This window comes from Acomys russatus, chromosome 15 (genome assembly GCF_903995435.1).
Source record: "Acomys russatus chromosome 15, mAcoRus1.1, whole genome shotgun sequence".
Taxonomy (NCBI): domain Eukaryota; kingdom Metazoa; phylum Chordata; class Mammalia; order Rodentia; family Muridae; genus Acomys; species Acomys russatus.
The window spans coordinates 53,070,613-53,091,951 of record NC_067151.1 but is presented as its reverse complement, the minus strand read 5'-3'; the positions used below and the strand labels follow the sequence as shown (position 1 = coordinate 53,091,951).

The 21,339-nt window shown below is 42.5% G+C and overlaps 2 protein-coding genes and 1 pseudogene across 2 annotated transcripts in view; 2 read left to right on the top strand and 1 right to left on the bottom strand.

Annotated features, from left to right (window-relative positions):
* Positions 1 to 8,903, top strand: part of Rxfp1 (relaxin family peptide receptor 1) — a 101,721-nt gene extending 92,818 nt beyond the window's left edge. The window contains exons 16-18 of the mRNA XM_051157332.1: positions 1,749 to 2,159; positions 4,510 to 4,728; positions 8,303 to 8,903. Coding sequence (XP_051013289.1) covers positions 1,749 to 2,159; positions 4,510 to 4,728; positions 8,303 to 8,604 — 932 coding nt within the window. The 3' untranslated portion in view covers positions 8,605 to 8,903. The remainder of the gene's footprint in view (positions 1 to 1,748; positions 2,160 to 4,509; positions 4,729 to 8,302) is intronic.
* Positions 8,904 to 18,115: 9,212 nt separating this feature from the next.
* On the bottom strand, positions 18,116 to 21,242 carry C15H4orf46 (chromosome 15 C4orf46 homolog). Its single transcript, XM_051157331.1, has 2 exons — positions 20,758 to 21,242; positions 18,116 to 18,369 (listed from the first exon to the last, which is right to left on the bottom strand). The coding sequence occupies exons 1-2, from the start codon at positions 20,935 to 20,937 to the stop codon at positions 18,214 to 18,216; spliced, it is 336 nt and encodes a 111-aa protein (XP_051013288.1). The 5' UTR covers positions 20,938 to 21,242; the 3' UTR covers positions 18,116 to 18,213.
* On the top strand, positions 19,072 to 19,929 carry LOC127199337 (60S ribosomal protein L5-like; annotated as a pseudogene).
* Positions 21,243 to 21,339: the final 97 nt, after the last annotated feature.

Sequence of the window (21,339 nt, the reverse complement as noted above, 5' to 3'; positions counted from 1 at the left end):
AAGCATCTATTTTCAATAAAAGAAAAAAAAAAAAGAAACTGTTGCCTTTCGTGGTCACATTGTCATATCCAAGAGCTTATGTGGCTTGGTTTAAGTTTTCAAAATGTGTTTGTAAAGTGTTATGATAATTGAGAACTACAAATAAAAATAAACAAAAAATCAGACTGCACAATGTTTGCAGCCTGAGTCCCAAAGCCGAGGATGTACGCATAGCCCCTCATGCAAGGAAAGAAGCTTCCACACGGCGTCCACCATTGCACACGTGGCCGCACTTACTATACCAGACACTGTCCAAAGTCTGAGCTCTAATTTGTTTTTATTGCAAGCCACGTGAGAAACAGAACTCACAAAATGTTTACAGCTTTTTATGGTCAGCTACAAAATTATGACTCCAATTCAATTTCCCTCTGCAAGGCTAGAGTATAACTACATTGTTAAAACAAAAATTAGGGTCAATGCTCACAAAGGAAAAATGAGTTTTCTCCAGTGGAGTCTCACTGGGTCTATTAACCACATTTCAGAGCAGGCCCCATGCAGGAGTAGTTGATCAACACAAGGCAAATTCAATGGTCTTTTTGAAGGCTTTTGTCTCATACTGCTATGTTTTGGTGCGTGAATGCATGTGTGTGTGTGTGTGTGTGTGTGTGTGTGTGTGTGTGTGTGTTGCTGTTGTCGTTCTTTTGCTTGTATATTTGGGTTGTTTTTTCAGTTTTGTGTGTGTTTCTTGGTTTTTTTGTTTGTTTGTTTAAAAGTTTGAGGACAGCCTGGTCTACAGAGTTAGTTCTAGGACAGCCAGGCTAAAACAGAGAAACACTCTGTGTGTGTGTGTGTGTGTGTGTGTGTGTGTGTGTGTGAGAGAGAGAGAGAGAGAGAGAGAGAGAGAGAGAGAGAGAGAGAGAGAAATGGTGTGAACTTGGGTGGGTGGGGAGTTAGGATTTGGGAAAAGTTAGGGGAAGGGAAAATGTCATTAGAATCTACGGTATGATTTTTTTTTTTCAATTAAAAAAAGGGAGGTTGGTGTCTCCAGGCTGTGCGTGATACTCTTAGCTTGCTGAACTGAGAACACGTCAATGGCAGGGCTGAGCCAAATAATGTCCTCCCCATCCAAATCCCTAACAGAACATACAGCATAACCAATTTTATTGATTTGTTTCATATGCCAAGTGATGGGGCTAGATGAGACCAAAACAGAGGGTCTCTAAGTTTACAGACTGGTATTCTAAGGAAGACAGATAATCCTGTAATTAACCATAGTTTTCTTTTTTTAATGCTTTTTTTAATTTCAATTTTAAAGTATAGGTAAGCATACATATGTTCATGCATACATGTTTCCGAGGAGGCCAGAGGCATCAGCTCCCCTGAAGCTGGTGTTACGGGCAGTGTGAGTTGACCGGCGTAGATGCTGAGGACCAAACTCAGGCCAACTATCTGCAAGAGCAGCTCCCACTCCTAACTGCTTAGCTGTCTCTCCAGCCCCTATCAAGTGTCCTGTGACAGCAGTTACAAAGAAAATGGATTAACGGGTCCTCATCCAAGTTAGGGATTTGCTCGGAACTGGGCGGGTTGAAGCCGGGGCTTCATTCATGCTAAGCAAACACTCAACTGGCAGCCTATACAGAACCAACCTATGAATTCTTAAGAGAATACAATTTCCTCATAATCCAGAAAAATGGGTCATTTAAAATGTTGTGTGTGAACATACGCATACTACGTGTCTCTCTGAACCTGTAAACTTTGGACCCTTGTAGGTGCTGACTGCCTAATGGGAGTGTATTTGTTTGTGATCGGAGTCTTTGATCTCAAGTTTCGGGGAGAGTACAACAAGCATGCGCAGCTGTGGATGGAGAGCGGTCATTGTCAGTTTACGGGGTCTTTGGCCGTTCTGTCTACAGAAGTGTCCGTCTTACTTTTAACATTTCTGACATTGGAAAAATACATCTGCATTGTGTATCCTTTTCGGTGTTTAAGGCCTCGAAAATGCAGGACAATCGCAGTTCTGGTTTTTATTTGGATTTTTGGGTTTGTAGTGGCTTTTGCTCCACTCAGCAATAAGAGTTTTTTCAAAAACTACTATGGCACCAATGGCGTATGCTTTCCTCTTACTTCAGAAGACATGGGAACTACTGGAGCCCAGATTTACTCAGTGGTGGTTTTTCTGGGTAAGAAACCTTGCATTGCAAGCCTTCCTGTGTTCCGGCCCTTGCTGAAGTATCTCACAGTATGATACTCATTTTTTGCTGTCCATTGTTCACAAGCGTTTGTCCTTCTAACTAATGGTTCTCAACCTTCCTAACGCTGCGACCCTTCAACACGGTTCTTCATGTTGTGGTGACCTCCGACCATAAAATTATTTTTGTTGCTACTTCATAACCGTAATTGTGCTGATGATATAAATCATAAAGTAAATGTCTGTGTTTTCTGATAATCTTAGGCAACTCCTATGAAAGAGTCATTGGAACCCCAAAGAGGTCGCAACCCACATGCTAAGAACCACTGTTCTGGTGCCTTGTCCAATGATGGATTTGTACACAGATAATTTTGATTTTATTATGGAATGTTTCTCTTTCTCCATCTATTGTGATTGAAAGTTTTTCTGGGTATAGTAATCTGGGGTGACATCTGTGGTTGTCTCTTAGAGTTTGTAAAACATCCATCAGGCCCTTCTGGCTGTCAAGAGTTCCCACGGAGAGAAATCAGGGCTTATTCTAATGGGTCTGCCGTTATACGTTAGTTGGCCTTTTCCCTTCCAGCTTTTAGTATTCTTTTCTTTGTTCTGTTTAATGTTTTGAATATGTATCATGGGGTAGGTATTTCTTTTCTGGTTCGGTCTATCTAGTGTTCTGTATGCTTCTTGTGCCTTGATAGCCACTTCTTTCTAAGGTTAGGGAAATTCTCTTCTATGATTTTGTTGAAAACATTTTCTGTGCCTTTGACCTGAGTTTCTTCTCCTTCCTCTATTCCTATTATGCATGGATTTGGTCTTCTCATAGTGTCCAAGATTTCCTGGACATTTTGTGCCTGGACTTTTTTAGATTTAGCGTTTTTCTTTGATTGAGGTGTTCGTTTCTTCTACCTTGTCTTCAATGCCCTACATTTCTCCTTCCATCTCTTGTACTCTGTTGGTTAGGTTTATCTATGGGGTTTTTGTTTGACTTCCTAACTTTTTGTTTCCAGTTTTACCTCATTTTGGGTTTTCTTTAGTGATCCTATTGCTTTTATGTCTTGAACCATTTTCAACATTTTATTTCACTGTTTGTGTCTTCCCACACTTATTTAATTTATTCATACATTCTTTGAGCATATTCATATTAGCTATTTTTGAAATCCTTGTTTTTGCTGCAACTATATTGCTTTTTTGTTTTGTTTTGTTTTGTTTTTATTGCTGTAGTGCTTTTACTGGGTTCTGGAAGAGACAGAACTGTTAACTGTCTTGGCTGTTAATGATTGTGCTTTTTGCACTGACACCTAGGCATCTGGGTTTGAGGTAATTGTAATCCTATGTGTTGACATCAGGCCTTGTCTTTTTGAGTGACTGTTCCATTCCTTGGTTTCTGTTGTCCTTTATGGGTCTTAGGAGAGTGTGGTGACCATGGGTTGCCTGGTAAGGAGTGTGTTTGGTTCCCTGCCAGGTGTAGACACTGGGAGTCAAGACTAAATGTGTTTCTAGGTATTGGGAGCAGACATGAAGAAATGAGATGGGATGTAAGGGAGGTGGGGCTGAAAGTATCTACAGGAGAGAGAAAAGCTGAGTCAGCTGCAAAGTTTGCTGGAGTTTCCAGAGAGTGGGGTTATCAGAGAAGAAGGACTGTTACACAGCTAAGTATGAGGTGACCTGCCACACAACGGGATATGAGGTGACCTGCCACACAGCTGGGTATGAGGTGACCTGCCACACAGCGAGGTATGAGGTGACCTGCTACACAGCTGGGTATGAGGTGACCTGCTACACAGCTGGGTATGAGGTGACCTGCTACACAGCTGGGTATGCAGTGACCTGCTACACAGCTGGGTATGAGGTGACCTGCTACACAGCTGGGTATGTGGCTGAGGAACTGGAACTGGAACTTAAGGACAGGAAGGAGGGTGAAGATTGCCTACCTGGGTGGCTGATACAAAGGGATAGAATGAGGAAGGAAGTCTGGGTCCAAAGGATCTGCAAAATCTCCAGCAAATGGAGGCAGAGAGGATGGAGACGCCCCCTTGAGTGGTCAGAGACAGCAATGAGGATGTGACGGTGTAATCGGAAATGGAGGTCAGGAAGGAGCTCTGGTACACATCTGTAATCTGGCAGGAGGCAGGAAGACTGTAGGTTGGTGTCCAGCTTAGGCTACCTAGTCAAGCTGAAGGCTAGTTTGAACTCCACAGTCAGGCCTTGTCACAAAATAGTAAGTGAATAAATAAGTAAGTACCACTTTATGGGCCCTGTGGTCTTTAATAGCATCATCTAAGGTATGGTTTTATCTGTCTTAAGAGATGCTAACATACACATATTCTCCGTTATCTAAACAGGTATTAACGTGGTGGCATTTATCATCATTGTGTTCTCCTATGGAAGCATGTTTTACAGTGTTCATCAAAGCACCCTAACGGCCACGGAAATACAGACGCAAGTGAAAAGGGAGATGATCCTCGCCAAGCGCTTTTTCTTTATTGTGTTTACCGATGCATTATGCTGGATTCCCATTTTTATACTGAAATTTCTTTCACTGCTTCAGGTGGAAATACCAGGTACAATCTCTTCCTGGGAAGAATAAGTCTGTGCAGTGTTATTCTAAGAAAGACAAGTAATATTCTTTGGGTTTTTAATTTTATTTATTTATTTATTTATTAAATTTTGTTGATTTATTCATATTAACAAGTCATATTCTTAACACTTAATGAGTTTCAAGGATTATTAGTGAGAGTAGTGTGGACTTTGGCTCCCTCATCAGTGAAGTGCTTACTGAGAGGAACTGTTCAGCTCTTTCCATAATAAATGCCTAGTGCCAAAATTATCATGAAAATAAGGTACAGTGACCAAAATAAGTGTTATACAGAGCTTAAATTGGTTGCCTGCTTAAAATGACCGTGAAGAAAAACATGCCAAGTAGTTGCCAAATTATGAATTATTTTTTTTTTTTAGAATGTAAGAAACGTTTCTCCCTACAACACATATGATAGAGAACACTACATCAGAGTGTGACACAATAGAAAGCAACACAGGGTTTTTAAGTCATGGATAGCACGTGCATCAAAGCTGCTGTTATGTTGAGTGAGGGAAGATATGACTATGCATATGTTGACCAGAAGGAGAAATGTGGCACTTTGGGCTTTGATAGGAGGATTTGAACATGGTGCGGCTACTGTAGAAAAAATGTGTCGGCAATTGCAAAATATTAGATATAGAATTGCCATACAATCCAGCCATTCCATGTCTGGAATAATACACAAGGTAATTGAAAGCCAGAACTAAAATAGGCATAGGCACACCTGCGGTGACCGCAGCATTAGAAGGCAGAAGCAGTACAGACTCTACAGATGGATGAACACAATGTAGCAAAAGAAAAATAACGGATCATTCAATATTCAGGTTTATGAAGAAAGGAAGTTCTTTAAATTTTTTTTACATTTATTTCATGTGTGTGTGCTATGACACCCATGTGGAAGTCAGGAGACAATCTGCTGAAGTCGGTTCTGCCCTTTCACCGTGTATATTCTGGGCATTGAGCTCAGGTTGTCCGGCTTGGCAGCAAGAACCTTTCCTCCCGCTGAGCCTTCCCATCAGCCCTTTGAAGGAAATTCTGACACGCGCTGCATTATACCTGAGTCCTGAAGGTGTTGTGTCCAACATATAACCTGACACAAAAGAGCCACGTGTTTTATGATGCATCTTACATGAGACTCCAGGAACAGTCAAATTCATAGACGGAACACGGAATAGCGGTTGCTAGGGGAGAGTGGGATACATCATCTAACGGCTGTGGTTTCATGTGGGGAGATGAGGACATCCTGAGTCTGGTGGAGGTGGGGGATGCTCAACAATGAAGGAGTACTTAGTGCTACAGAGCTGCACATTTTAAAAAGGTGATGGTGTAAAGAATATGTCATGCAGCTGGGTGTGGTGGTGCACACCTTTACTCCCAGCACTCAGGGAGACAGAGGCAGGCAGATCTCTGTGAGTTTGAGAGGCCACTTTAGGCCAGGACAAAGCCAGTCCAGGACAGCCAAGGCTAAACTGAGAAACCCTATCTAGAAAAAAAAAAGAAAAGAAAGAAAGAAAGAAAACAAAACAAAGAATGTCGCACATATTTTATCACAAAAAATGTACAAGTACCCCAGCTGACTGCCTATGCAGTATTCACTTTTTTACATTTATATATGTATAATTTAGTTTTGCTTGATCCCATGGGTAATAATAGAAAATGACAAGTTATGAAGAATAAAGAAAATAGTATTAAGTTACATCATAACAAAAATCTGAGTACTGTATTCAGCAGTTCTATATACATGCAAAGGTGATTTTTAAGATAGGTTTAGAACGTTGTAGAGACGGCTCAGCAGTTAAAAGCATTAGCTGTTCTGTTCCCGGTGCCCACATGGGAAGGCTTACAACTGCCTGTAACCCCAGCTCCTGGGTATCCGGCACCCTCTTCTAACATTCTTGGGGACCCACACACATGTGGCATATACGCAGACACAGACACATGCGGATTAAAATTAATCTTTAAAAAAAGATGGATTTAGTCAATATGTTTGGGGATTTTGTCTTTGTCTTGCTTTGCTTTATTTCATTTTGGGTTGTTCGTTTATGATATTAGGGATTCAACCGAGGACCTCATGATACCAGGTAAGTACTCTAGACATTTCCCCCACTTTTTATCTTGAGGCACAGTCGTGTCAAGCTGCCCCATTCATTCCATAGCCCAGAATGGCCATGGACTTGTCTCAGTATCTTTTGTTTTGTTTGTTTGTTTGTATGTGTGTTTTTCAAGACAAGGTTTCTCTGTGTACCTTTGGCTGTCTTGGAACTAGCTAGTTAGACCAGGCTGACCTCGAACCCACAGAGACCACCTGTCTCTGCCTCAAGTGCCAGAGTTAAAGGTGTGTGCCACCACCTGTCTTGTCTCAGCCCTCATTACTTGAGGTTTTAGGCCTGTGCCACTAACTACTCCAAGAGAGTTCCCTGAAATAAATATTTGGTCAAAAGCCTAAAAATGTGTAGGCTGGGGAGATGGCTCAGTTTATAAGATGCTTGGCACACAAGCAGGAGTGGGGGTTCCCCAGCAACCACGCAAAAAGCAAAGTGTGCAGTAGCGCAGCTGTAACCCCAGCACTAGGAGGAAGGAGAGAACGGGGAACCCCAGAGGCCACTGGCCAGCCAGCATAGCCCATTTGGTGAGTTCCAGGTTCACTGACAGGTACTGTCTCAAAAATCATGGGGAGAACAATGGGAAAAGACACCTCATGTTGACCTCTGGCCTCCACATGCATGAGCCCACATGTGCACATGCATGTACCTGCATGTAACACACAAAGTCACAAGCACATGCACGTGTGTGCATGCCTTAAAATATGTGTCTATCTTTTAAGATAAATAGGCCTGAGGGCCTGTTGAGTGCTTGCCTAGCATGTACAAAGCCCTAGGCTCAGTCCCTAGCAATGCCAAAAAGAAAAACAAAACAAAATCAAATAAATAGCAAAAAAGAAAAAAAAAGAAATTCATTCAAGATAAATCTACATATTCTGAGAAATACTCCATGTACCTCCTATTAGTTAAAACATTTGCAAAAGGTGATAAATGCTTAACAGCATGGTTTTTCTTTAATGGATTCGGAATCATATGTCATAGATTTGTTTTTTTTTTTAATTTTTTATTATTAATTTATTCTTGTTACATCTCAATGGTTATCCCATCTCTTGTATCCTCCCATTCTTCCCTCCCTCCCCTTTTCCCTTTATTCCCCTCCCCTATGACTGTGACTGAGGGGGATTACCTCCCCCTGTATATGCTCATAGGGTATCAAGTCTCTTCTCGGTAACCTGCTGTCCTTCCTCTGAGTGCCACCAGGTCTCCCCCTAAACACTCCCAATAGTGCTCTTTTGTCGGCACTCTAATGTATTTAGGAAAAGCCTCTCAGCAAGAGCCGGTGCCTTCACAGCACTGGCATTCCTTTAAACATGGACACTACAGGTAAAGATCCTGAAATAACAGAGACGTGGTGTTTAATTGTGTCACACTAAAGGAAACGGGGGTTGAAGATGGATGATACCAGAGATGCCTTACAACATCTACCAACACTTTTTTTCATCTTCTCTCTTCCAGATACAATTACCTCTTGGGTGGTGATTTTTATTCTGCCTATCAACAGTACTTTGAACCCGATTATCTATACCTTGACCACCAGACCTTTCAAGGAAATGATCCATCAGCTCTGGTACAACTACAGACAAAGACGATCTGTTAACAGAAAAGGGACCCAGAAGGCATATGCTCCATCATTCATCTGGGCAGAAATGTGGCCCTTGCAGGAGATGCCCATTGAGTTCATGAAGCCAGCAGCTTTCACCGACCCCTGCGATCTGTCGCTAGTTTCTCAATCATCCAGACTCAATTCTTATTTATAACTGGCTCTAAAAACCATTTATTCTCAGAGAATACTGTGAAGTACTTTCTAAAGGGATTTGCTGATGTGGAGTAAATGCCACAAAATGTGAAATTTATGGCTAAGACAAGTTAGTGGCACGAGGCTGGGAAAGGTAGGGGGTGTTCATACAAACAGAAGTAATTATCCTGACAATGTATGCATGCATATTAGTACATATTTGCATTAGAAATGAAGGGAAATCCATTTCTAGCATGCATTTATGCACACTGCATGGAAGTACAGTGCTGGGAACACAATGTAGAGCCTTTTTAAATCTATGTATTGGCTGGAGAGGTGGCTCAGAGGTTAAGAGCACTGTCTTGCTCTTCCAGAGATTCTGAGTTCAACTCCCAGCTATCACATGGTGGCTCACAACCATCTATAACATGATCTGGTGCCCTCTTCCGGTATGAAGGTAAAACACTGTATATATAATAATAAATAATTCTTTAAAAAAAAAATCTATGTATTACATTTAACTACTAACACCACAAATTCTACCCAAAGCTCCTATATTTCTCTGTTGTGCAAATCAGCAAGCATAAGACCAATAAACATTTTTATATTAAGGCCTAATGTTTTATAATACTCAAATACAATGACATCAGATAAGATTTGTGGAGCTAATGAGAAGATGCTCAGTGAATAAAAGCGATTACTATACACGTGTGCTGACCTGAGCTCAATATCTGGAAGCCATGTATAGGAGAAAAGACAGAACAGACTCTAGAAAATTGTCCTCTGATCTCCACTTGTGCACCATGGCATGCATATACACACATGCACATCACACACACACACACACACACACACACACATACTTTAAATATGGTTGTTTGTTAAATAGAAAAGTTCTGTTTTAAAAATACTCTGTATTGCTCTTTGAGTCTCCCACTTGAGAGTCAACACAACATATTTCTTAAAAGGAAGCCTTAGTGTCAGGTGTGGTAGACAAGCCTGTAGTCCTAACATTGTAAAGAAAGCAGAGGGGTCACAAGTTCAAGGTCAGTCTTAGTGACATAGAAAGACCTTGTCTCTAACATGCAAAAGTAGAACTTGGGATATGGCTCAGTTGCTAAACTACTTGCTGTACACACACTGCGTTTGGATCTCTGGTATCCGCATCGGAATCCCAGGTGTGGTAGAACATGATCCCAGTGCTGGGGAGACAAGAGAGTGGAGGGTCCCCAAGGCTTGTTGATCAGCTATAGGGGAAGACGATGTCAACCACTGACTTCCAAACACATGTATGCTCACACACACACACACACACACACACACACACACACACACACACACACAGCCACATTTTGTTGTAAACTTGGAACCAGCATTTGTCTGTCAGTCCCTCCCTAGTTTTCTTTAGCTTTTGCTTTAAATGAGGGTCATCAAGAAGAGACAGGGCAGGACAGTAGGTAGGAGGGCTGCAAAGGGATGAGCCAGAGAAGCGGGAATGAGAGCATTTAGATCAATGAAATCGAATCCAGAGTCCAGAAATAAACCTTCATGTTTCAGTCAACTGACTGTCTAAAAGGGTGACATGTAACCTAACAACATTAAATCAAGAGGATATGAACAACTCTGATTAACAACCAGCCAACAAAACCTGAAAGAGACCCACATGGTGGTGCATACCTTTAATCCCAGCACTCGGGAGACAGATCTCTGTGAGTTCGAGGCCAGCCTGGTCTACAAAGTGGGTCTGGGACAGCCAAGGCTACACAGAGAAACTCTGTCTCGAAAAAACAAAAACAAAAAACAAAAAACAAACAAACAAAACCTGAAAGAGATGCTAACACCACAATGCTGCTCAAACTGCTCCTCAGAGGGAAAGTGAAGGGACAGGAGCAAACTCACTCTATGAACCCAGCTCAGCCCTGATCAAAACCAAAGAGCACAACAAAATAAAAAAATTTACATATTTACAAAAAATTCAGTAGTCTCCCCATATATCTATAGAAAACCTCATTTAAAGTAAGTTCATCATGGGTATATAGAAATAATACTGATTTTGTGTTTAGTTTGCATCCTAGTTGTTAACATTGAAGTCCCCAGTTACATCCATTTCTCTAAAAATGTTTTTTTCTCCCTCAATGGCTAGATAAAGTTTCATTATGTACCTGTTAAATGAAATAAGCAAGACTCAAAGGGTAAATAGTATTCTCTCTCTCTCTCTCTCTCTCTCTCTCTCTCTCTCTCTCTCTCTCTCTCTCTCTCTCTCTCTCTCTCTCTCTCTCTCTCTCATGTGTGTGTGTGTGAGCATGCACACGTATGTGAAATGAAACTAAAAACTACACAATAAGCCATGAGATGGAAGAAACATTAGTAAGGGATGGAAAAGAGATGTTTGTAAGGAGGAGTCAGAGGCACAAAGGTTGACAGTGTGGGAGGTGAGAACAAAGTGTACATCTGTATGAAAATGCCATCTAAACTCATTATTTGGTATGTTAAATTAAAAGTAGCTTCTAAAACTTAGAAGGAAACAGGGGTAATTCTTTGAGGTCTTGGATTTGGTGATGGATTCCTAGAACTGCGAAACTGAGAGCAACAAAAGGGGGAAAATGGCTTCAGCTACATTCAAACCTTTGGGCATCATGGAGGCGGAAGAGGAGCTGGGAGAAGGCTGAGCTTGGCTACTTTTCCAGAGGACCCAAATTTCACCCCCAGTACTTTCACTGGTCAGTTCACAAAAAATTGTAACTCTGGCTCCAGAAGATCTGACATCCTCTTCTGGGTCCGTGGATACTGCACTCATGTGCACAAACCCACACTCAGACATACCCATAGGCAAAATGGCAGCTACTGTGGGAAATTTTGACATTTCCTCAAAAAACAAATTACAGATAAAATTACCATATGTCTTATTTCACTATGAGATACAGTCACATAGGAATTAAAAGCAGGACTCAGATAAGCACTTTCATGCAAATATTTATTGCTATATTGTTTATAAGAGCCAAAATATGGAAAGCCAAGTGCCAACAACTAAAGAATTAAAGAAAAAAAAAAAAGCGTGGAATATATACATACCATAGAATATTATTCTGCCATTCAAAGAAATGAAGTTGTGATAAATGCAATAACGTAATATGTAATGGAAGCCAGAGATCGGAGGAAAAATACTGAGTGGTTCCACTTATATGACATAGCTACAATAAGTAGATTCCTAGAGATAGAGAGTAACTTCAAGATCACTGGTGGGGTGGGGGAGTGGGGGGGGGGGTTAACAGAGGGACTAAATGTATCTTCCTGGGCTTAAATAATCTAAAATGCATGTGAGAATAGAACGTGGCCATTATAGTAAAAGCCAGTGGATTGTATACTTTAGATGGATGGATTTCATACTGTGCTATAGTTATATCTCAACGGAGCAATTAAAAGAAAAGAAAGTCATTGGTTAAGGTGCTCTGCTTTATAAAGTTTCGTATGTTTATTTTCCCTCCAAGGAGATATAGCTGCCATGAAGAGGTGGCTGTACCATGGTAACACAGCCAGTTCGTTGGATTTAACTTGTTAACTAGTTCTTCTTCTCTAGTCAATTAGGCTTGGAAAGGGAAGAGAAAGGAGTGGTTCAAGGCAGAGAGACACCACGTAGGATCTCCCTTCAGGTAGATTTAATGCCACAGCAGGTGGTACAGCCTGAGTCTGAAGCAAGAAGCTTCATTAGCCAAAGCAAAGTGTCTACTCTTAAAGGTTTGTGATGGAAGGGGTCTGGCACCACTACAAACCAGGCTTAGTGGATATATAACCTATGCTACATGTCAGAGAGGAGAGCAGCCGGGTGTACATGACAGGGAGTCTCTGGGTTCATTCATGTGTTATCCATGAAGCCGTATTATCACACTGCCTCCATCCCTATTGAAGCCCCTTTGGCAAGGGGACTTACCTGCCTAGAGACTGGATTCTCTTTCTGTCTGTCTGTCTGTCTGTCTGTCTGTCTGTCTCTCTCTCTCTCTCTCTCTCTCTCTCTCTCTGTGTGTGTGTGTGTGTGTGTGTGTGTGTGTGTGTGTGTGTGTGTGTGTTGTTGGGGAACATTGTGTAAAGGTGTGTTTCTCTATATTGGATTCTTGATTGCTAACACAGCAGAGAGCTAAGTGCTAGCCTATTAGCCAGATCTTTGTATTGTTATTTCTATGGCCCGTCACCCATCTCCTTCCTCACTTGCATATTCGGCGTAATAAAGAGCTAACGCCCAGTATCTGAGCAGAAAGTGGAGGGAGGAACTTCCAGGAAAGAGAGGGGCCCTGGAAGGAAGAAAGCAAAGGTTGCAGATTTGCCAGCATGACTCTGAGGTGGACAGGCATGAACAGGAAAGAAGTGGAGCTGACCATGTGGTGGGACATAGTGCCAGTAGTCAAGTTAAGTTAAAAAGCTAGCTGGGAATCTACCCAGATAAAATGTCCAAGTTTTAAAATATTAAAAAGCCTCTGTGTCACTCATTATTCATACCACTGGCAGCTATGAGGGTCCCACTATAACATGTGTGTGAACACATGTATATGTATATATGTATACATATCTGGGTGTTGGGTTAGGAGGTCTGGGTTAGGAGGGTGTTGGGTCAGTAGGTGGTCTTTGGGTTGAAAGCTAGTAAGTGAATTTACACATCAGGAAGGCAAGATTCTCAATGTAAAAACCACTTGGGGTTGGATTTGTTGAATTATGGACGAAATGAGCATGTCAGTTTATAGAGAAGATTGGGAGCCATAATAAGAAGATTTAAGGACAGAACAGTCACCATCAGAGGAAAGTGTGCTAACAGCACTAAAGTTCTCGATTGGATAAACTTCCTGAAGGTTAGGAGGAGGCTGTGGTGGAAGGCATTAGAGTAAAGAGTAAAGTTTTTAAGAGGCTTGTCATGGATGTCCCTAAGGTTAAGCTCAGGTCATCAAGCACCAGAACAAAACAGGCCTGAAAAGGCCAAGAAGAAAGGAAAGGAGACCTAAAGTGTAAGGCCCTCAGAAGGTTTCTGCTGTGCGGTTGCAGGCCACTGACTGCTGTTAAAGGCAGCCAGGAATCCACAGGCCAGCAATATCAGTGCCCCTTTGGAGGTCTGGTGAGTCAGAGTAGATGACAGGGTAAAAAAGCTTCTTTGTGAACTTCAGGTTCCCTTTCAGAATTGTGGTCACAGACATGAGTCTGAAGCCAAACTCTTGGCTTTCCAGCAATCCGCGGGTCTAGGGAAAAGAACAGACCTAAGCCTGGGATGTCCAGCCCTAGCACTGAGATTTTCATGACAGGTGGACAGGAAGTCTATAGAACCCAGAAGATTTATCTATTTGGAGACAAAGCTTTGATGCTGGAGAAAGATGACAGCCCTGGTGAGGAGAAGAGGGCAGAAGCCCTAGGTGTTTGTGGGGAGGTGGCAAAAAAGCCCTGGTGAGACAGGCAGAAGCCCTGGTCGGAGAAGTTCACATCACACACACACACACACACACACACACACACACACACACACACACACACACTGTTGTCATCATCATCACATAATTTCTCTGGGTTCCATCTGATCCCAGTAAATCTTGATTCCACCTCATAAAGGTCCCCAGAATCCATACATCTCTTTGTCCCAACACCCAATGCCTTCATCTGGGTAGCCATGTCTCACTTGGATACTTGCAGTCGACTCCGAACATGTCTGAATCTTCAGTTCTAATCTATCAGCTGACCATCACAGCTTTTTAAAGTTCTCAAAGAAACTATCTGGGAGGTTAGATGTTATACAGAGCTATTAGCACCACTGTTCAATAAGGACTGAGTTCTCCAAAGATGTGCATATGTGTACGTGCAAAAAACACACACGCATGTAAGAGGTAAGTACAAGGACCTGACTCATCCTTCTGGAGGCCAGCAGCCTTGAGTCTACAGAGCTGATGCCTCAGTTCAAGTCCGAAGGCTGACAGGCTACTGCAAAATCAGAAATCAGCAGTGTCCATCCAGAGGTTGACAACCCACCCGAGAGCCTTTGTCTCTATTTGGCCTTCTCCCATTTGGATGAGGTTCATTCCTTTCGCTTGAATATGATTTGCTTAATCTTTAAAAGTTCACCTCAGCCTGGCATACGCCTGGCATACCAGGACTTGGGAGGCAGAAGCAAGATCAGGAATCCATGACCAGTCATGGCTACATATTGAATTTGAAGCTACCCTGGGACACATGAGACCCTGTTGTTGGCTTGGTTTTGGTTTTTTTTTAGTATTTACTGTCTACAGTGTTGCGCCTGCATGTACATCTGCACACGAGATCTCATTATAGATAGTTATGAGCCACCATATAGTGCTGGGAATTGAACTCAGGACCTTTGGAAGAACAGCCAGTGCTCTTAACCTCTGAGCCATCTTTCTAGCCCGAGACCGTGTTTTTTATAAACAAAAACAATTAATCTCAAGGGTTGGGGTTAGTAATATGCACAAATCCCTAAGTTTGATTCAAGCTTCACACATGTGCGCGCGCATGCACGCGCGCACACACACACACACACACACACACACACACACACGAATACACATAAAAAGGAGTGGGGGACCCTGAAGCCTTGTCCGTAGCCTCACTGAAAAAATAAAAACCAAAATGTTGGACCAAATATCTAAACCTCCATGGCAACACCATGTATGTGAAGAATAAAATGACAGACCTGGCCAGGCGTGGTGGCACATGCCTTTAATCCCAGCACTTGGGAGGCAGAGGCAGGCAGATCGCTGTAAGTTCGAGGCCAGCCTGGTCTACAAAGCGAGTCCAGGATATCCAGGGCTACACAGGGAAACCCTGTCTCGAAAAAAAAAAAAAAAAATGACAGACCTGAGCTTTAACATGTCTCTCCAAGCTGATAGGTAGCTAGCGGTAGTGCAGACAAGCATTAATAATTTGATGTCATAGGCTATTGAAGGTCTGTGGTTTCTAAGTAATTTCTGTGATTTCTAAGTAAGAGAACACCTGCATGTGTGTATGTGTGTATGTGTGTCTGCTGCCCCAAGAGGCCAAAAAAGCGGGTCAGGTCAACTGGAAGCAGAGCTACAGGTGGTTGTGAGCCACCATGGGGGTGCTAGAAACCGAATCTGAATCCTCTTGCCAGAGCAGCAAGTGCTCTTAGCCACTGAACCATCTCCCTAGCTGTTGGAAAGTGTTTTATCTCCTCTCCCATGACCGGCTCTGTTGAACAGATGTCCCTTTCCTCAGAGCAGATGAGTTTACATAAATCATGTGCAAAAGTTTTAACACTGCCTGTTACACGGTTCACTTCACATCAATGTGACTGTTACATTTTCCTTTGAAGTTTGTAATAAGCTACTTGGCAAATCAAAGTTTCCTGCAGGACAATGGTGGTGCACACCTTTAATCCCAGCACTCAGAAGGCAGAAGTAAGTGGGTCTCTGTGAGTTCAAGACTAGCCTGGTCTACAGAGCTAGTTCCAAGACAGCCAGGGCTACACAGAGAAACCCTGTCTCAAAAAAAAAAAAAAAAAAAAAAAAAACAAGCCGGGCAGTGGTGGCGCATGCCTCTCGGGAGGCAGAGGCTGGTGGATCGCTGTGAGTTTGAAGCCAGCCTGGTCTACAAAGCAAGTCCAGGACAGCCAAGGCTACACAGAGAAACCGTGTCTCAAAAAACCAAAAACAAACAAACAAACAAAACAAAAACAAGTATCTTATGTCTGTAAGAAAATGATTATCCTCAAGCTTTCCCACAAAATAAAAGCACAAAGTATATAAACGGATAATTGTTAATCCCAGCACATGGAAAGTGGGGAGGCAAGGTGGGAATTTAAGGTCATTTTGAGCTAGGTAGCAACTTCAAGGTCAGTTTAGTCTACATTAAAAGACCCGGTCTCAAAAACAAAATACCTGTAAGTTTAGGAACATTAAAACACAAATGAAGGGCCTAAGGTGTGCCTGCTTAGCACACACAAGGCCCTAGGCTCAGGCCTAGCATAATTTGGTGTAGCAGGGGACACAAATTAACAACTATTTGTTGTTTTTAAATTTAAATATATTTAAAATTAACACTTCTGAGAAAGTAGGTATACCGAGAAAAACAAGGAGGTGGGTATAAAAAGTAGCAAAGTAAAGTTCCAGTGAGTCTAACATTTGGAGGTGGGAGAACAACTGAAAAAAAAAAAAAAAAAAAAAAAAAAAAGCATTAACCCTGCATGGAAGGTATACATGGGAATTCTTTAAATCACTCACCTTTTCTGTATGGTTGAACTAGCTCATGACATTGAAATAATGAATCCAAAGAAACAGAATTTTAATTGTAATGCGTTTATTTTTATACATTTTTAAATTGCATTTTTCAGAATATATAAGTATTTCTCTTATATGGCAATAAGCATCTCTTTGGTATAGAAATCACACCATACACGTTGTGTGATCTTTTAAAAAATCACTATTACCATGTCAAAACTAGCCTTTGCTCATCCGTTTGTCCCCTATCACAGCTCCCTGTGAGACTTTAGAATAGAGTTCTGTTCACATTGACGGATCTACACAGACATCATATCAAAGATGCTTAAATGTCCTATGTATCATGGAAGTACATGGCTTGATGACAGATGGTACAAGTTACATAAATACAGTATAGGTAAAGCTGAACCTTAACACTAGGGTCAACGGATGGGAAATCCATTGAGCTACTTAAATGTAATACACTGGAAACAAAGTAACCTTAGAATTATGTAAATAACTTGCAAAGCTCCATTATGTAATAGCTAGCATACAGCCACACATTTGATAAGGTATTTCAAAGACAGCAATCAGACATACAGAACACCAACAATAAGAGAAACATTAACTATGAACGCAGTTAACTACAAAAATAGACAGAAGCAGCTATTCTATAACAGTTTTCATTTTATAGAGGAAAAACCTTTTTAAAATAGGAATCATGGAATGGAAGAAACGTATTTTAAAGGTCATTATCAAAATTCAAAACCAGCTACTGGGTATGGTGTTGCACACCTTAGTCCTGACACTCAAGAGATTAAGACAAAAGCCATGGCTTCTAGGGGAGACTGTCTCAAGACAGAAAAGGAAAGTCAAATTCCCATTAAAAAAGAGTATGTTTCCCTTCAAGTCAATGAAGTTTAGCAATTAGAGAAACAGTCTTCATCCTCAAAAGGAGAAAGCGAAAGTAGCTTTTAATGGCTTTGGGTACCAGGATGAGGATGTACCACCATCACTGGTTTTAGAGTAGGTGTCCTGTGAAACCGGACCCTCCCCTGAAATCTTCATCACCTGCCGTAGGGGACAACCCAAGCTCAACTCCAAACCTGGCCATTTTTGTCATCTCACAAAACAAATAATGATCTGGTTGCACAGAGGCCCTAGTATAATCAATGATTTACTGGTGGTCCCAGCTTTCATACAGGAGTCTATAAAAGTAGAGAGTGCAGAAAGTAGTTAAACACTGTCATATCAGAGAAGACACACAAGAAAAAAAAAAAAAAAAAGTCTTCCGTATTCTGCTTTCACAAAAGTTCAAAATACCAAGAGGAATTTCATTCTTAGTATAAATGCCTGGAGACAGACAGTCCCATAAACGTGGTCCATGTGCAAATATCTTATGTGTGAGTCATTAACTGACTACATCTGCCAAGTCAGTTGTCAGGTTTCAAGGAATCGTAGCCTTCTTTTAGGAGGTCGCGCCACGTTTTAAGGAAACGTGCATTTTCTGTACATTTCAGAGCAAGCTCTTCCACTTGAGCTGAGACAGCAGACGTGGCTTCAAGAAGCTTACTTAATGAAAAAGCTGCCTGAGATTTAATGAGAGAAAAAAAAAGTCAAACAGACGTTTGTGGTACTACAAACAGAACCCAGGGCCTCCCCCCCTGAGCTACTTCCCGAACCCAACACATGCTTATTTTTAAAATTCTCATCTAACTTGATAGTCTAAAAATAGTTTTAAAGCCTTCAATCAAATGCCCACATGTTTTTCTTTAAAAGAAACGGATTTTCAAATAAAAACACTGGTTCTTTCTTGAACCCAAAGCCTCAAAGCATGGTTGGCACACAGCTCTACCCAAGCTACACTCATACCCGCTCAACTTTTTTCATTATGTGTCTTTGAGGAAACATACCTGCCACAAAGATACTCATTACATATGACAAGTCAGTAGTTTTAATGGGAAACACAGCCAACTCTTACGTGCTTCATCAAGGCAACTTGGAAACCCCTTGCCTAAAAGTGACAGAACCATCTAAAGGACTCCCTTACTTTTTGATTTTTTAATTATCACCACTCTTGCTGATAATTAGGTAACAAAAGCACAGTCCACTATTTTTGCCTGTGAACACACACAAAAACTGACACAACATCTAAAATCACACACAGCTATGAAACACTCACTTGTAAATAAAATGTTTGCATCACCCAAGTTATAAATTAGAGTTCTTTCCCGCCTAGCGTGCCCTGACCTGCAGGTCTGTATGGAGCAGCGACTGAGGGGTTTCTGTTCCACAGGATGGGGCTTATGAAAGCTGTCAAGAATAAGGCCTACTTTAAGAGATACCAAGTGAGACTTAGAAGGCAACAAGAGGGTAACACTGACTACTATGCTCCGAAATGACTGCTGATCCAGGACAAAAATAAGTACAGCACACTCAAGTACAAGATGATAGTTTGTCTGACTAACAGAAACATCATCTACCAGATTCTATAGAAGGGGATATGATAGTCTGCACAGCATATGCACATGAACTGCCAAAATACCGCATGACGGTTGGCCTGACAAATTTTGCTGCAGCCTATTACACTGGCCTGCCGATGGCCCTTCAGGTTTCCCAATAGGTTTGGCTTGGACAAGAACAATGAAGGCCAAGCAGAGGTGACTGGAGATGAGTAAAATGGAAAGCATCGATGGTCGGCCTGGTGCCTTTGCTTGCTATTTGGATGCAGGTCTTGCCCAAACTACAACTAGCAGCAAAGTTCATGGGGCCCTGAAGGGAGCTGTGGATGGAGGCCTATCTCTCACACTACCAAATGATTCCCTGGCTAGGACTCTAAAAGCAATGAGTTCAATACAGAAGTACATTGGAAGCACAGCATGGGTCAGAATGTTGCAGGTTACCTGGGATACCTAATGGAGGAAGATGAAGATGCTTATAGGAAACAGTTCTCTCAGAACAACACAACTCCAAACATGATGGAGATGTGCAGGAAAGCTCATGCTGCTATCCAAGTCTATGAGAAGAAGCCCAAGAGAGAGCCAGAGAAGAAGAACCATCCCAAAATGTCCCTTGTGCAAAAGAAAGATCGGGTTGCTCAAAAGAAAGCAAGCTTCCTCAGAGCTCAGGAACGGGCTGCTGAAAGCTGAAGCAATTTTCTATGAAGAGATTCTTCATCAAGACGATATATTTATTGATGTGATATATATCACATCAGTACTTATTCTATGCAATTTCTTTGTAAACATAAAAATAAAAATAAATAAACCGTGGACCAGGTAAAACAATAAAAACTTGTCACCCAGTTCTAGTTTCTAATCTTCAGTATGGTCATTCCACAATGCTCTCCCAGAAAGGTTACCCGCTCCATACTTCATTTCTCTCTCCCTCTCAAGAGTCGTTTAAAAGTGACGCTGTGACCATTCAACACCCCCCCTCAAGTGTGTGTGTGTGTGTGTGTGTGTGTGTGTGTGTGTGTGTGTGTGTGTGTGTTGGGGTCAGAAGGTGATTTCTGGGAATGTGAGATTAAACAGAAACTTTACAGAATTTTTGCATTCCCGGAATCAGGAAGGCATCCTCCGGTCTAACCCATCAGCGAGACCCAATCATCTCAGCTGCCGGCTGTGATTAGCCCTGGTCCACGCAAGTCCAACACATCAAGTCTGCGACACACAATAGCATCACCAGCTGGCCCTGGGCTGATGGCCAACTAGAAGAGCAGGCTCGAGTTCCTCAGAAAGCACCAATGGGCAGGGAGGCCCCGACTGTCCAAAGTGCTCTATGGGATGCGAAGAAGCGGAAAATGGATCCCGGTTGCCGTGCTGCGGTTGACCCCAAGCAAGTGGGGAAGGAAAAAAAGGTGCGGGCAGAGAGAGCCTAAGCTAGCCTCAATTCCCTGATCAAGAATCTCAGGTAGGAGCGAGCACCCTAGGGGCAAGCAGCTCCGGGCCCGCAGCGGCGAAGTGGCGACCACTCACGTCTCCGATCTGCAGCTCCACTTGTTCCAGCGGGTCCACCGTTGGGCCATGGCTCCGACTCGGACTCCGCCAGCCCAAACTCACTGGCATGCTGAGAGATGACGAAGAGGCTCCTGAAGACGGAGAGGAGGGAGGTGGCGGCGGCGGCGAAGAAGTCCGAAACTCCTCAGAGTCAGCCATGGGATGGGTCAGGGCCGCTGGACCGAACCAGGTAACCGAACTCAGACCAACTGCCTTTCAACAGCGCGCGCCCAAAGCCTACAGGCTCCGCCTCCTCCCACGCGGAATCCCGCCCCATCTTCTCGTAGGTCTCAGCCCGCGACCCAACTTTTTATTTTTCCAGACAGCCAATCAGAGGTCAAGCCAGTCATCACCCGGCTTCTACGCACACTTCTGGTCCAGAGCGGGAGAGTCTGGAGCTGAACACTACAACTCCCAGAATGCCAAGCGAATCGTCCGGCCTTTGCTTTCAATTGCGCGTGCGTGCACGCGAGGGATTGTGGGCCTCCTCCGCCCACTCGGTTTCTGGATGAGGAGGATGACTGGGAGATGGAGTCTTCTCCCTTTTCCTCGCTTGTGCGT

Excerpts from the sequence above, each read along its gene's own strand:
- C15H4orf46 (XM_051157331.1), bottom strand. The coding sequence starts at position 20,937 with ATGGCTGACTCTGAGGAGTTTCGGACTTCTTCGCCGCCGCCGCCACCT. Across the intron at positions 18,370-20,757 it reads TGGAGCTGCAGATCGGAGAC|GCAGCTTTTTCATTAAGTAA; the intron begins GTGAGTGGTCGC and ends ATTAAATCTCAG.